Source organism: Nycticebus coucang, chromosome 12 (genome assembly GCF_027406575.1).
Source record: "Nycticebus coucang isolate mNycCou1 chromosome 12, mNycCou1.pri, whole genome shotgun sequence".
NCBI classification, from domain to species: domain Eukaryota; kingdom Metazoa; phylum Chordata; class Mammalia; order Primates; family Lorisidae; genus Nycticebus; species Nycticebus coucang.
The window spans coordinates 83,359,983-83,376,511 of NC_069791.1; the positions used below are offsets into that span (position 1 = coordinate 83,359,983).

General features: G+C 40.5%; 1 protein-coding gene across 2 annotated transcripts in view; it reads left to right on the forward strand.

Annotated features, from left to right (window-relative positions):
* The window catches only part of XPO6 (exportin 6), a 107,852-nt gene that overhangs the window by 60,650 nt on the left and 30,673 nt on the right, over positions 1–16,529 (forward strand). The window contains exons 10-12 of one of the 2 annotated variants that reach the window (XM_053554829.1): positions 8,307–8,415; positions 9,632–9,724; positions 11,386–11,455. In XM_053554829.1, the coding sequence (XP_053410804.1) occupies positions 8,307–8,415; positions 9,632–9,724; positions 11,386–11,455 (272 nt within the window). The remainder of the gene's footprint in view (positions 1–8,306; positions 8,416–9,631; positions 9,725–11,385; positions 11,456–16,529) is intronic. The other variant, XM_053554831.1, reaches the window with a different exon arrangement.

Consider the following 16,529-nt stretch of genomic DNA (forward strand, 5'->3'; position numbering starts at 1 on the left):
GTAATCTCAAACTCTTGGGTTCATGCCATCCTCTTGCCTCAGCCTACCGTGTAGCTGGGATTGCAGGCATGCGCTACCGTACCCAGGTAGTTTTTTTCTACTTTTAGTGGAGACAGGTTCTCACTCTTATTTAGACTGGTCTGGAACTCCTCCCGGGTTCAAGCAGTCCCCTTACCTCAGCTTCCTGGAGTGCTAGGATTATAGGTGTGAGCCATCGTGCCTGGCCTGGTTAAAGCTCTTTTTCTTTTTTGCACAGTATTTATAAGAACAATTTCAGATTAGGTGGTCATTGTGTGCAAGACCTGTCCGGTGGATGAGGGAGGTTCTGTAGTGTGGAAGCCATGATGGGAATCAGGCAGACCTAGGTTGGAATCCTGGTTTTGTAGTTCCTAATTGGGAAAGTTATTTTGCCCCTGGAAGCTTCTGTTTCCTTGTTTATAAAATGGGGATGTTGATGAGAGTTGTTAAGACATTAATGAAATAATCAAGGGCTGGGCAGGGTGGCTCACACCTGTAATCCTAACACTCTGGGAGGCTGAGATGGGTGAACTGCTTGAGCTCAGGAGTTTGAGACCAGCCTGAGCAAAAGTGAGACCTCATCTCTGAAAAAATAACCAGGCACCTATAGTCCCAGCTGCTCGGGAGGCTGAGACAAGAGGATCACTTGAGCCCAGGAGTTTGATGTTGCTGTGAGGCATGAGGCCACAGCTCTCTAACAAGTGAGACTCTGTTTCAGAAAAAAAAAAGAATCAACTAATGTATTTACTTTTTCTTTTTTTTCTTTGTAGTTATGGCCGGGGCTGGGTTTGAACCTGCCACCTCCGGCATATGGGGCCGGTGCCCCACTCCTTTGAGCCACAGGCGCTGCTAATATATTTTGAATGTGTGACATATTGTAAATGCTCAGTAAATGGTACCAGTGATTGATAGTGGAGTTAGTTAATACTCCTTCCCCAAACATGTGCCACATACAGGGAGGTGGAGAGGAGAAACTCCTCTGCTTGAAAAGAGAGGTTAGACGGACCTCTAAAACCCTTTTTATTGCTGAGGTTTTATGAGTTTTTAAAATTCTAAACAGAATATTTGTATTCCAAATTTAAACATTTATTATTTCTTTCCCGACATTAGGTTTCGTGATTGCAGAACAGCTTCCAAATCACTGCAGTATCAGGTCATATGTGGTTATGGGTAGTGCATTCATGCATCAGAAACCTTAGTACAGAGTAGTAGATCCTGTTTTTGGTGATGTTGCCAACTTTAAAGTAATTGGTTTTTGAATGTGATTCTTCAAAGAAAAGGTACTTTTGCTAAAATCTCTTTCTTGTGTGTTGAACAGGCACGTCATATGGTTCTGGGACTGTGCCTAATTTTTCTATATTTAGGGGTAGCTATTTCTTCATATCTCTCAGGTTAGTTGAGAAAATAAACTGAGGAAATGATTAATATGTAAATACTTTCAAAAGCACAGTTCAAACGAGAGATATGAAAAATACGGTTCCATTGAGAAAATATACACTAGCACATCATTAGTATTAAATATACACTTGTGCCAATCCTTATGCTAGCAGGAGTAGAGGAATTTTCTGCTTTGTGGTAGCAGCATTACTTTTGGTCAAGTTATAGGCTGATTACATTTCCTCTTGTGAGATAGACATACCAATACCTCTTTTTAAGGATAGTAGGAAATCATGTATATAAAATACCTGGTAGCACGGTATCTAGATGTATTAGGCACTCAGGGAATGGTTGCGGTAATGACAACAATAAAACTAAGTCACGGGTGATATTACTGCCATTTGACTATGGCAGTGACCATGGAGTTAGGTGACAGGGATCCTGGATGGTCTAAAAGCCTCAGGCACACCCTTAAGTATCAGCTTTCCTACCCAGCCATCTGCCATCTGATGTGAAGGTTGTCAGTGGTTCTGGCTAAGCATTTTATACGCAAGAATTTTCTCATTGATCATTTGATTATCATCCTAAATGAGGCTTTCTAATTTTTTTGACTTTTTCTTTAAACATACATGTACACTTAAAAAAAAAAAAAGAAGATGAGATCTCACTTTGTTGACCAGGCTGAAGTACATTTGCATGATCATACTGTAATCTCAAACTCCTAAGATCAAGGGATATTTCTGGTATAGCCTCCCCAGAAGCTACAGGAGCACACCACCATGCCCAGATAATTTTTGTACTTTTTGTAGAGATATAGTCTTGCTGTGTTGTTCAAGCTGGTCTTGAACTGCTGGCCTCAACAATCCTCCTGCCTCTGCCTCCCAGAGTGTTAGGATTGCAGGCATGAGCCACTGCGTGCAGCCTAAATAGTACTTTTATGCTTTTAAAAAACAACAACTACAAACCATGAAAGCTTGTCTTGTTTTATGATATTAAAGAATAAATAATGTCGGCTCGGTGCCTGTGGCTCAAGTGGCTCTTAAGGCGCCAGCCACATACACCTGAGCTGGCGGGTTCGAATCCAGCCTGGGCCCACCAAACAACAATGATGGCTACAACCAAGAAATAGCCGGGCGATGTGGTGGGCGCCTGTAGTCCCAGCTACTTGGGAGGTGGAGGCATGAGACTTGCTTGAGCCCAGGAGTTGGAGGTTGCTGTGAGCTGTGATGCCATAGCACTCTACCCAGGGCGACAGCTTGTGGCTCTGTCTCAAAAAAAAAAAAAAAAAAAGAATAAATAATGTCTGGGGAACTACTTGTCCTATCTGACACCCTCTTGTCTAGGACAGCAGGCTAGAAGGAAGGGTGTATTCCCCTGGAGTGCACAAAGAAAATATCTGAACTTTAGCTTCTATTTTTTTCTGTCACCCTTACATTATTCATTTTTACAAATGTGTGCACAAAATCTTTTAAATGAAGATTTTGAGTTTGGCAATAACTGTTCTAGGTTATTAGAGACTGATAGAGCTGAGATACAGTGTTTTGCAGGAACAGCTGATGAAGAGCATGGGCTACTGGTGATTACCACCTTCACCTAACTAAGAGCATGCTAATGTAATCACACATCTTTCAATTGATAAAATATAGAGGGAAGATGAGTGATTTTGGAATCACATTTGTGACTTAAGCCAGAATTTCAGAAGCAACTGTTCTTGCAGGAAGTAGTCAGAAGTGTTTTCTTGGTGTCTTAAGTGAGAATCGTAGGTGTGGTTAAGTCACAAAGGCAGCACTCAGTTCCTGTCCCTTGTGGTTTAAAGGTTTTGCATCATTCATCACAACAAAGTGGTAAGCATTGTAGGCTACAAATTTAGAAGCACAAATGTACACGGATTTATTTTTGGTCTTAGGAGCTTAGAAATTGAGAGTTCTGCATGTTCCTTACTCTAGAGTTTCTTGATCAGAATTGGCAAGGACTTGAGAGAACTTGAGTCCTAGTCTTCATGGGATAAATGTTTTTACATTTCCTCCTGAGCAAAATTGCTGATGGGGTAGAATCAGTGGTGTTCAACCTCTTTTTTTCTCTCCTGCACATTGGAAGAATAAGTTGTCTTAGGCCACACATTAAATACACAAACACCAATGAAAGCTGATTAGCAAAATCAAAACAAAAGTCTTTGCATACTTTTTGTGATATCCAACACCACAGATAAGCCAAAAAGGAAAAAAAAAACAACACCTTTACAAAATCACTATGTGACCCAGTGGCTATAGGTCGGATACTCCTGGAGATTGTCCTGATTGCCATTTAGAGGGGTGGTATGGAAGGACCCAAATTTCCGTTTCCTTTTCATCATTTGTACTTGAGGATGGTTGTGCCTTCCTCACATGTCCTTGAGAAAGTGGAACAAACCAGTATTCTCTTTCTCTCTCACTTCTTTCTTTTTGTGCTCAACAATGTAAGGCAAGTCACCTGTGTAGAAACTTATTTTTATAGGAAGATGAAGAAATGTATGAGTGTGTGAAGCAACCTAAAGGCATTGAGTCATGTCCTGTGAACCCCTTTGTCATGAGAATACTGGCAAGTGCTGGCCATAGGCCAGCATAGTAATTCTGGGTGACATTAGATGAGGCTGTAAACAAATGTGGGTGGGCATGAGAAAAATGATTGCTCTTTGGAGTGGGTTATTCGGAGGTTGCTGTGAGCTGTGTGAGGCCATGGCACTCTACCGAGGGCCATAAAGTAAGACTCTGTCTCTACAAAAAAAAAACAAAAACTGGAGTGGGTTATTCTGTTTAATAAAGAGCAAATGCTACTGTTACACATGATTTTTTTGATGCAGTTAATAAAAGGTGTTAACTAGGTTTAGATCAGAATTCCAGTAGCTAACTCCTGCTAAGAGAAATTCATTTTGTCCACTGCCCCAAAGAGTAAGTGAATGGGGTCTTACTTCATTGAGTTGAAAAAACTACCCAGAATTCTGCTTCAAACCTTTGGAGTTATCTGACTTGGTGTTTTGTCTAGTAATTGCCTGTGTGTTTTTTTTATTAAGTTCTTTATTCATAATACATTTATTGAGCATCGACTATTTAGTTGCCTGAACATGTATAATTTCATTTCACTTTCAGAACTTATCTCCATTGTGTGTACAAGCATTTAATGTTACAAGTTTCCTTCTAAGAACTACGTTAACTTTTTTCATCAAATTTTAATAAGTTTTTTCAGTTGATTTCAAATATTTGTTTCAGATTTCCTCTTTGTTGTTTAATTTCCCAACGTTTGGGGAGTTTTCCATATGTCTTTTTGTTATTTTCTAGTTAATTTTATTATGATCTGCAAACATAGTTCGTGTGATTTTAGTTCTTTTACATTTTTTATGTTTGTTTTATGACCCAGTCTTCTTGAAGATTGTTTATTGTACACTTGGGGGAAAAAATGTGTATTGTGGTGTTGTTGGATGGAGTGTTCTATAAATGGCAGTTAGGTCTGTAACCAGTCTGTAACCTCCCATCTGAACACTGTCATGGAGGATGTAACAGTAGCTGCTTTAAAGGCATCTTGAGGTTGGCATCTCTTGATTGTCTTTTCCCTTGAGAAATAGTGTTTCTTTGTTCTTTGTCAGATAATTTTTAGACTCTTTTACCCATTTGTCCTACCAGCGTTAGGCATGGCCTTCCTCTCCACTGCCACCTTATAGTCAAAGGTGGATGCTGGATGATGGGGCAGACATCACACCCTCAATTTAGGCAACAGAAATGAGAAGTGGGATAGCTTGGGCTAAAAAAATTTTCCCAAGACCCACCCAGTGACTTCTTTTAGTGACTGACCAGAAGGAAAGCTGGGAAATGTAGTCTTTCCGTTGGTTTCAGTGCTAATGTTCTCTCACTAAGAAGGGGACGATGGGTTCTTGGACAGGTCAGTTTCTGACATATCCATGTGTGTTCCCAGCTCCTGCCAATACTTTGGGAGGTCAGTTATATATATGTTATGTTAGCCTGATTCCTGCCTGGGTTTAATTTTTTAAGTATTTTTAAATTTTGTTTATTTATTTTATTGCCAGTTAAGATTTTAGATGTAATTTAGGGTTAACCTTTGCATCCATAATCTCTTAAGTTTTCTTTCCATTCAGCAAGGCAATTTATTGATGACAGAATTCATCCATCTTCTTGTCTACTTTCCGGTGTGAAGTGGGTTTTCTTTCAGAGCAAAACTGTAAAAATGTTTTGATCTGTCAGCAATTTATAGCATGAAATTTCTGTATCTTTAGGAGTCATATCCTGAAAAAATAGGGAATACGTTTGATCTTGCTTTTTGTGAAGTCTCCTGAGGCGGAATTTTGACTTTATTGGGTGATTTCCCCCATAGATGTTGCCAATTTTGTTAGTAATATTTCCTACCAGCATTCTTTTCCAAGCCATGCTCAGTTGCCAGTCTAGTTTAGGATGGTCGTTTGTTAGGTTATTATGTCATTTGTAAACAGTGTTGTTGGAAGTGAGGTTGGTAGCCAATATCTCTGTCTACAGTTAAGAAATGAGCTCTTACACCCACCAGGCTCTGAAACAGGAGAGTCCAGGAGTATTGGTAAGTGGTGAGTCTAAGGCTGTCTCCACAGTCTCATGTTAGGGATTGTAGCTCTTAGATTAGGTGGACTGTGTTTGGTCTTGACATTAGATACCTTTGCTTTGGTTATCTTGTAGTCCAGTATTCACCTTATTAGATCGGATATTGTATTAGGGTCCCATCAGGAAAACAGAAACTAAACTTATTAACAGAGAATTTATTGTAAGAAATCAATGAAATGGGGGCAGCTCCTGTGGCTCAAAGGAGTAGGGTGCTGGCTCCATATACTGGAGGTGGTGAGTTCAAACCTGGCCCCAGCCAAAAACTGCAAAAAAAAGAAAAAAAAAAAAAGAAATTAATGAAATGGGTTTTAGAGAGCTAGAAAAACAAAAAGGAAACACTGAGAAAACACACATGATAACTACAGGAAGCAGCTCCACCCATAAGGCTAGGGTACAAAGGAAAGAGATTGGGGTTATAAAAATCCAGACAATTTGGGGGGTGGGGCCATGTGCAGCCTAGACTCAGATCTCTGAAGGGAGGGGGCTCAGATCTTCTCTATCCATTTGCTGGGCTCAGATTTCCTCCACCCATCTGCTTCGGGAACTCAGAGGATGGGCGCCATGGAGCTGGGATCCTTTGAGGAGAGCTGCTGGCACCTCTGAGGGTGCACGGTATTGGTTCTGGGAAAATGGGATAAAGCTGGAAGCTAGAGCCATTTGCTGCTGCCAGGTTGTTACTGCTGGGGCAGAAGTGCCAGGACAGCAAGCCCACAGGAAGAGCGAAGTCCCATTGCCCCTCCTTCTGCCTTCTAGTCTTCCTCCAGCATCCTTGTTGAGAGAACCTAACAGGGTGGAGAGAAATTTGCCTTTTGTAGTCTCAGCCTCAGCACACCCAAGTATGGCACGTAGATTGGTGCTGAGAGCTTATAACTAATATGGGTGCTTTGCTTAATGTGTGGGAGCAGTCCCTTAACTTGTCTTAGAAGCATTTCAGGACAGATGAGCATCTATGCAACATGATTTGTTCTTGAAAATGAGTGATTTTTTGGTCCTTGTGGTAGCAACTGTTGCAAATAACTTCTTATCTTCTGAGTTAGGTTCTTACCACGTGTAGGAAATATCTAAACCTAGGGCTCTTAAGTATTTTCTTTGAGAAATTATTCTTAGATCCAGCTAGAAGGGTCAAGATTTCCCCAGACTTTTTCATTTCTTCTTATAGTTTCTAAGTGTTCTTAAAATTGACTAATGATTAGGTTGTTGGGGTTGGGTGGAGCAGACTTAAAAACCACTGGTGGGGTCGGGCCCAGTGGCTTAACCCTATAATCCTAGTACTCGTACTCTGGGATGCCAAGATGGGTGGATTGCTGGAAGTGAGGAGTTCGAGACCAGCCTGAGCTAGAGTAAGACCTCTGTCTCTAAAAACTAGCTGGGTGTTGTGGCGGGCACCTGTAGTCCCAGCTACTTGGGAGACTGAAGCAAGAGGATCTTTTGAGCCTAGGAGTTTGAGATTGCTGTGAGCTATGATGCCACGGCTCTACTGAGGTCAACATACTGAGACTCTGTCTCAAAAGAAAAAAAAAAACATTGAATCATTGAACTAAGTGACATTCGTATGTAGTGCATATAATCCCCAAGACAACTACTAAGATAACTTAAAAATAAATAGTAAAAGAAATGACAAAGCATTGAAAATGCCATGCTACAAAATACCAGTTTAACACAAAGAAGGTGAAATGGAGGAATTGAGGAATATAAGACAGAAATGGCAGAAATCTTTTATCAGTAAAACATTAAATGTAGTGGATTAGATTCTTCTGTTAAAAGGCAAAGAATGGATTTAAGAAACCATGATCCAACTTTGTTTTCTACAAAAGACTTAGATTCAGATACAAATAGATTAAAAGTAAATGGATGGTGGGCGGCGCCTGTGGCTCAGTGAGTAGGGCGCCGGCCCCATATACCGAGGGTGGTGGGTTCAAACCAGCCCTGGCCAAACTGCAACAACAACAACAACAACAAAAAAAAGTAAATGGATGGAAAAAGATATTCCATACAATAAGTAACCAAAAGGAAGCTGGTATAGTTATGCTGATGTTAGACAAAATAGTCTTTAAAGTAAAAATCGGTACTAGAAACAAAGAAGGATATTAATCCTTCAAGAAGGTATATGGTGCTTGGCTGCTGCTGTTACACGCACACATACCTCCCCATAAACTAAGGACCAGGAATTAGATGCTGCTAATTGGTGGTACTCCAACATGGATACCATTTCATTTATATTGCAGGAGGCCTTTTTGAAACCTGGTCTAAAAGCCTCTTTTTACTGATGTTGGATTTCTCCCTGACACATAGGTATGAAGATGCCCTGGTCCTCTTGCTCACAGAGGTGCTGAATCGTATCCAGTTCAGATATAACCAGGCCCAGTTGGAGGAGCTAGATGATGAGACTCTGGATGATGATGTAAGTGGCTCTCCCTAATTGATCTTAAGTCATTGTCATGTTGTAATGTGAGTCAGAATGGAGACTTGGAACCTGTAACCCCTCTCTCCAGAGACCATTCTTAAACCAGAGTAGCCTTACAGTTTAAGTTGGACATTTGAAACTTTTTATCTCCTACTGGTCCATTTGGGCTTATTAACTATAAAAAATATTTTACAGGTATCTTTACCTATGTGAACAAACGATGTAAGTAGAGAAACCATATGTACAATGAAAATTGGTTTAGTGAGAACTCTGTTCTTCCTATTTTCTCTGTCTTACAGCCCTGTCCACTGTGGACAACATAAATAATAATTTGATACTGGTGAAAATAGTTGAAGAAATACTTAAATGATAAGACTAGAATGAAAAGTCTGTTTTGAGTATATTATGCAAACTGATATTTCTTAAAATCAATCTTGAATTTATTGAGCTGTGTATTCAACATTAATGAGGAAAATGTTTTTAGGGACACAACTTCAGTATTTTTTTCTTAACCACAAGGCACTTTAAAATTTTCAAGTAACTATTGTCATTCTCAAAACAAGAGTGACTGTGTATGCTTGACCAAGACCTTATGGGTAGCCATGTTTGGGTTAAAAAGAACCTGGTCCTTGGAACCAGATCCTGGATTTGAATCACTGCAACCTTGGGCATGGACAAAATGGAGGTCTGGGCCTAGATTTTCTCTGAGCCTTAATTTTTTTATCTTCTAAAAGGGAAATGATATATCTTGCTTCTTAAACTACAGCATGGATAAGAATCATTGGAACAGCTTGTTAAAACAGATTATGATTCTGAAGGGTTGGGATGGTGAATCAGAGTTTGCATTTCTGATGACCCCCCAGGGTATGTCAATGCTGGCTATCTGTGGGCCATAGGTCAATTGTATGAATAAGTGTATAGGTCTTGCAGATGGGACCGTACAGTTCCCAAGTGCCTCTCTGTTTCAGTTCCCATCGTGCCAGGAGGAGAGGTAGGCTATTTTACACAGATTATTTGCTTTCTGAGGAGATAGGTTTTTATGAAATTAATTCATTGTTAAAAGTATATTGTGGCTTGACCTTTCTAAAGTTACAAACAATTTGGTCAATAATTTTTGTCTGAGAGTAGACTTGAGGCAAAGGAGTGATTGGCAAGGACGATGGCAAGATTGTGCCTGCCTGGGAGAACTGATTTTTCTGTGTTTCTCCCACAGCAGCAGACGGAGTGGCAGCGGTACTTACGTCAGAGCTTAGAGGTGGTGGCCAAAGTGATGGAGCTCCTTCCCACGCATGCCTTCTCAACACTGGTAACTCACCATTCAAAGGGGATTGAATAGTCATTATGTCCCTGTGCATGTATGTGTGTGTGTGTATTAGTGTGTCTGTGTATTTTTTTTAAACAGAGAATAATACATACCTCAACATTAACAAATTAACATCATTTAATGCCTTCATCAGTATCTCAAAAGTGGCCAGGCTGGCTCGGCACCCGTAGCACAGTGGTTATAGTGCCAGCCACATACACGAGGGTGGCGGGTTCGAGCCTGGCCCGGGCCACCTAAACAATTACAACAAAAAAATAGCCAGGCGTTTTGGTGGGCGCCTATAGTCCCAGCTACTTGGGAGGCTGAGGCAAGAGAATCGCTTAAGCCCAAGAATTTGAGGTGACTGTGAGCTGTGATGCCACGGCATTCTACCAAGGGCAACATACTGAGACTCTGTCTCCCAAAAAAAAAAGAAAAAAGTGGCTAGGCCAAACAGATGTTATTTTATAAAGTCACATTGCTAAAAAGCTAGTCTTTGTAATGCTTATTGGCAAGTTGCTAGGTCTTTTGCCTGTGTTTATATGTACTAGATCTTCAGTCATAAGGACTGATTTCACTCATTTTAAGTTGTGCTTGTTATTTGAAGAGATTTCATTAAATCCACCTCTTCTTCAGTGAACCCCTTTATTAGGGTCAGCTTTAGCATTTACAGCTCAGCTTTATCTTGTGTTCTGTCATGGAAAGTTCCGTTTTACTTTGCCATCTGTCTTTCTTAGGGGCCAGTCACATTTACATTTTTACCTACCTGGTAGTGCTGGTTAGAAAGATCTAACTCTAGTTTTATGATGTTCTCTCTGCTACATGAGCAAGGGAAACTGACTTCCCAATAATTTGGCCTATCTTTTCTTTTTGCCAGGGACTTTAATAAAGGCCCGTCTGATATTTCTCTTGAGGGTAGGAGTTGCCTTGGATTTGTAGGGAGATAGGGCTCTGTATCAGAGCTCTAGAAAGTGTGGATTAATGTTTTCCATTAGGAATGTGATAACCACACCTAGTTTTCCTTGCTTTGCTTTGAAAAAAGTATCAAGCTGGCCAGGCGTGATGGTTCACACCTGTAATCCTAATATTCTGGGGGGCTGAGCTGGGAGGATCCCTTGAGCTCAGGAGTTCAGATAGCCTGAGCAAGTGCAAGACCTCATCTCTACTAAAAATAGAAAAAGCTAGCTGGGCTCTGGGGCAGGTGCCTATAGTCCCAGCTACTTGGGAGGCTGAGGCAGGAGGATCACTTGAACCCAGGAGTTTGAGGTTGTTGTGAGCTAGGCTGACACCATGGTACTCTAGCCTGGGCAACAGAATGATGCTCTGTATCAGCAACAAAAAAGTATCATACTTATTTTATACCTTTTTTTTAATATACCTTTTTTATATACCTTTAATATACCTTTTTTATACTTTTTTAATATACCTTTAATATACTTTTTTATACCTTTTTGTTAATTGGTAGTCTCAATTATAGAACTTTTGGGGAGAGGGGCACTACAGGGGAGCCACCTCTTCTTAGCTGTTTATAAAGGTTCTCAGAGTAAAGTTTTTGATCCTACTCCTTGCCCCATAGGTACTTGCAATGTTTTAATGATGTTAAAGTGCTGTTTAAACTTTGGTGTATGAGTTTTTAAAAAAAATCTTTATTTCTTTGTTTTCAGTTTCCAGTTCTTCAGGACAATTTAGAAGTTTATTTGGGATTACAGCAGTTTATAGTTACTTCAGGTTCAGGTAAACTGGGTTATTTATATTTTCTAATTTAACCAAACATTAAAAAAACAGGACTGACATTTCATTACTGCCACCTTTGCTGTCAGAACACGATTATCTTCACTGCAGCCTTCCCCACTCCCTTTCTCCCTACTTCTAAACAGAGAAAATTTCAAAAGACCCTTGATAAAAAGAAACTGTGGGAGAGGTAAAATATGAGGTTATGATGATACATTCTAAAGAAGTGTCTGGAAAAGAGGCTAATTTGGAGCCAAGAGATAGGACTTAATAAAAACTCTATAGTGTTTCCTTTTGTCCTTTTTATCAGCAAGTACATGAGAAAGAAAATGGCCTTAGTTGTTTCTGTGATGTGCTCTTTCTTCTTGGGTTTTTAGAATCAGAAGAGCATAAGAGTGGCTCCAGAGTAGGCCAAGTCATGGTGGCATGCACTGGTAGCCAGTAATTGTTCGCTCTCCTGTTGCAAATGGCCCATAGGAGCCTCTGAGTACAGCTCATTAGAAAGGCTTTTGGCTGCCATTTACAGGCCTTGCCTGCTTGGGCTTTGGGGTTAGCCTTTTTTTTTTGTCTGTTTGTTTGTTTTTGTTGGTAATAGTAATGTCAATAATAGCCTTATTTTGTAGAGGTTTTATTACTTACAAGCATCATATTATTTACTTATGTTATTTAATTTTCCCAATTGTCCTATGAAATATAAGTGCTATTACTAGTTACCTCTATTTTATGGAGGTGGAAATTGATTTTCAGAGATGTTAATTTACCCATGATCACACAGCTTATTAATACTATTCCCAAGGTAGTATATTGGGGAATGATAATAAATTGCAGTAACTAAGATCTGACATTCATCTTTGCCAGCTGAAAACACCAGAAACTTAAAAAAATACATGTCCCCCCAATCCTATCACTGTTCTTTTTTGGTGTTTTTCTCACAGGAGTTGTGCCTGGCCCTGGTCTGCAGCCCCTCTGTTGTGTAACTCTGTTGTTTCAGCCTAGCACAGAGTGGCCTGGAGTGCATCCCATCTCCTGGATGAGCTTGTTATTTGTGGCAGAACTTCCACAGGGGCTTTTTCTGAGGCTGCCCTTCTAGGTGTCCCATAACGGCTTGTTTCCATGATTATATAAGCTTCGAGATAATCTAGTGGGCCCCAGGAGGTTGGTGGGACTTGGCGTGCTCCAAGTAAAGGCCCTGGCTTTGTAGACAGGGTAAGAACTTTAAAAAGACACTTTAAAAAATAAACTTACTTCTAAAATTAACGCTAATGAAAATCACTTATGTAAAAGTATTACATATGTTTCCAGAATTCATTCTTGGAATAATGCTGTTCAGGTAGTCTTTCCTTCGGGGCCACTAATCAATTTGGAGTGCACCCGGGACCCTACAGACATTATTATGCTTGAGCTATTAAAAAAAAAAAAATGTACTGTCTCCCCCCAAATACTCCCCACCCTCTGCCACTCCCCAATTAAACCTTAGGTTTTTAATCAGTGTGTAGTTAACTTTTTTACCTTATGTTGAGTCTGTCTTCAGATGGCTCAGTGAGTAGGGCGCTGGCCCCATATACCGAGGGTGGCGGGTTCAAACCCAGCCCCAGCCGAACTGCAACAAAAAAAAATAGCTGGGCATTGTGGTGGGTGCCTGTAGTCCCAGCTGCTCGGGAGGCTGAGGCAGGAGAATCGCTTAAGCCCAAGAGCTGGAGGTTGCTGTGAGTCCTGTGACGTCATGGCACTCTACCGAGGGCAGTAAAGTGAGAAGCTGTCTCTAAAAAAAAAAAAAAAAAACCGAAAATCTATAGTGAATATTAAATCTTTTTCTGAGACATAACTGATAATTTGTAATTCTCATCCTCAAAGGATAATCTGGTTTATTTTTCCCTAAATGAAGTATCACATATCTATTCTCATTGAAGTCTGTTTACTGGCAATTATATAGAGCATTTGGCTTTTCTAGATACTTATGAAGCTCATCCTCAGCACTGATCCTTGATGTACTCCAGTGATAAAACCTCTCAGGCCAGAGAAATACTTATTTCCTATTTTAAAATGAGCTGTCTTATCCATGACGAAGCATTCCCCCCTTTCCAGGTGGCTCACAAGCCAAGTTTCCAATGCAAAGGCTATTAAAAAATTGAAATTCTGAGTACATTGTGTTCCCTGGTTCCCATTGCCATTTACACCCCCCCCCCCATAACCTCTTTCTTGTATTAGCCTTACCGCCTCTTAGCAGAGCCATGTTATTTTTCTCCCATAGGTTATGCCCCCTCCCCCCATTTGTATATGTGCTGCCAAAGTGAGCACCCTCCCCCCCATTTGAATTCACCCTCTATCCCAGCCTTTCATTCCTGTGTTTCCTCTAAAACCTGTGTAAATGAGAGTCAGCCATGTTTGCCCTGTTCTAGTCCTGTGATCATTTGTGGCAACAGGCTATACATTTTGGCCAGAAGTGAGACCTATAGAGTTGTTCCCCAACACAGAAGGCCCCTATTTCTTTTGTTGTCTGAGCATTCAAATTCAGAAGATTCTCTGCTACTTACTATTTCCTTCTACTACTGCTGATCTTGTTTCCCCTTTCTCAGTAAAGACCAAGGCAAAGCATGCTGGGCTGCTGTGGCACCTCAGTTGCTGTGTGCCTTTCCTTCTGGCAGGTCATCCTTTGCTCACTGTTGTCTTTTCTACTGTAGGTGGATTAAGAAACCTTCTCATTGGTGGTTGTTTCTCTTATACAGAGTTTACGTCCTTACATGGCCTTAAAGTAGCCATTCTGTATTTGGCTTCTGCCATTCCTCATGGAGGCAGTATTTTTGCACTGAGTAACCCCTTTAACTTTTCTAGTTAGCCATACAGACTTTCCTGCCTAGGAGATCATTTGAACTACAATGTATAAGACTTTAATACTTATATTTTCTGTTCTGCTTAGGTTTATTTATGATTTGTTTGTTCTCAGTGCAGTACGTTGAATGGTAATTTTTATACCTCTACTTCCTTTACCCCCCCCCCCCCGAGAGAAAACTAAATTATATTTTATTCCCCTCCCTCCCTTCCTTTTTTTTTCTTTTTTTTTTTTGTTGTTGTTTTTTGTTTTTTGAGAATAGGATCTTGCTCTGTCTTCTGGACTAGAGTGCAGTGGAGTTAGCTTACTGCAACCCCCAACTCCTGGGCTCAAGTAGCTGCACCCTCAGGCTTATGTTGTTTTTTGTTATTGTATTGTTCTTTCCCAGGTACTGATTTGCCAAGGAGCTACTCCAGACAGCTTCAGAATGGCTTATTGAAGATAGGACTAGTGTGACCATTATATATTATTTCTCTAAAACTATATAGATAGTATTATTCTCATGTGAAGGTTCTACTTTGCAGATTTTCTTCTGTGGGGAAAGAAATCTAATCTAAGCCTTAACCAAATAGAAGAAAATGTGGGTGGATCTGAACAGCTTTTCATAGCGGGACTCTGTCCTGCCCCCTCTAGTTTAGTTGGCGCTTTGCATGATTTTGTAGCGGTGATATTAGGTTTCTAGGATGGAGGGTGGCAGGGGTGGAGAATTCGTTTTGGGGTACTTACTGCCCATTTATTTGTCTACCTTGTAGAAAAAAGACAGCTACTTTTTTTTTTTTTAATTTCAGGTTAATGTGAGGGTACAACTAGATTGTAATATTTGCATTTGTTAGGCAGAGTCCCCTTATGGTTGTGTCCCGCACCCAAAAGGTGTGCCAAGACCCTTACATTATGTCCAATAAGTGGGAGTCACCACCTCCCCGCCCCTGCTCTTCCTCTCTCTCATCCCTCCCAACTTGAATTGAGTTTTTAGATCATCTACTGGTTTTTATATTAGCATTGAGTACATTGGATATTTGCTTTTTCTATTTTTGTGATGCTTTACTAAAAAGAATATATTTCAACTCCATCTAGGTTACCAGGTATGGTTTTGATTAACACAAACCTAAATGGTCCATATGGAGGAAGTTGAATTGTATGGAACTGCATTTTTGTTAGGTCAGAAATGATCAAGTATCAGCAATTTTATGTGATTCAAATAATAGTTTATTTTTTAATTTAATTTAATTTTTTGCAGTTTTTGGCTGGGACCAGGTTTGAACCCGCCACCTCTAGTATGTGGGGCTGGCGCCCTACTCCTTGAGCCATAGGCACCACCCCCAAATAATAGTTTAAAACACACACAGCACTTTTAAGTTGTTTTCCATTCTAAGTAAATTACATTGAGAGGAGAGTGACAGGATGGGAAGTATTCTCAGAAAGAGCGTACCAGTGGAAATGGAAGGGACTCAGGGCTGTATTTAAGGCAGGAAGAAATTTGGAAGGATGTCATCCCAGTCTTTACATCTCCTCCTGGCTGTCCTGTGTCAGCAGGCTCTTGCTATTTCTGTGTTCTACCCTCATAGGGCAGGACCCAGGGATAATAAGGAAGAATTATTAGGAGACATTTTTTCCTGTGGTTTTGACCAAGTTGCCTAAAAATGGAAAGGCCCCTTCAGGCAGCATTGAGCTCCCTAGCATTCATTTGAGTTGTCCAGGGAGAGACTGGGGGCCCGGTGGTGATGGGGAAATGCTGGGGCACAGCAAGAGAACACATCTTGGGCAGGATGACTTCTGAGCTCTCTAAGGCCCATATTCAAATGGAAACTTGATTTAGGGTAGTGTTTGGGTTTGGTTTTTAAAAAGAGAAACACAGGATGTTCCCCCACATGTTTAAAATAATTTAAGAACCTGGTTCTTAGGTATTGCTAAGAGTACTTAGTTGAGGATATTAAGTACAATGACTAATTTGAAAACGAGTGATCAGGGTAGAGCTTGATGGGAGGTGGAGTTGAAGTATTGTGCATACAGGAAGAATGAAAGGCTTCCAGATGGTTCTTTGAAAGAAAAGCTGGATTTACCTCTTTTTGGGCCTATACTATTCCCATACCCAATTTCAGTGTGTATTTTTCATAAGGGTTAAATTCCCACAGAGCTCTGAGGTTTGGTGATATGCAAAGGAGCAACAGGAGATGGTTGACTCTGGGAGCATAGTATAACTTTGAATATCCCATTGACACTCAGAAGGCATAATCATGGTGCTTTTGT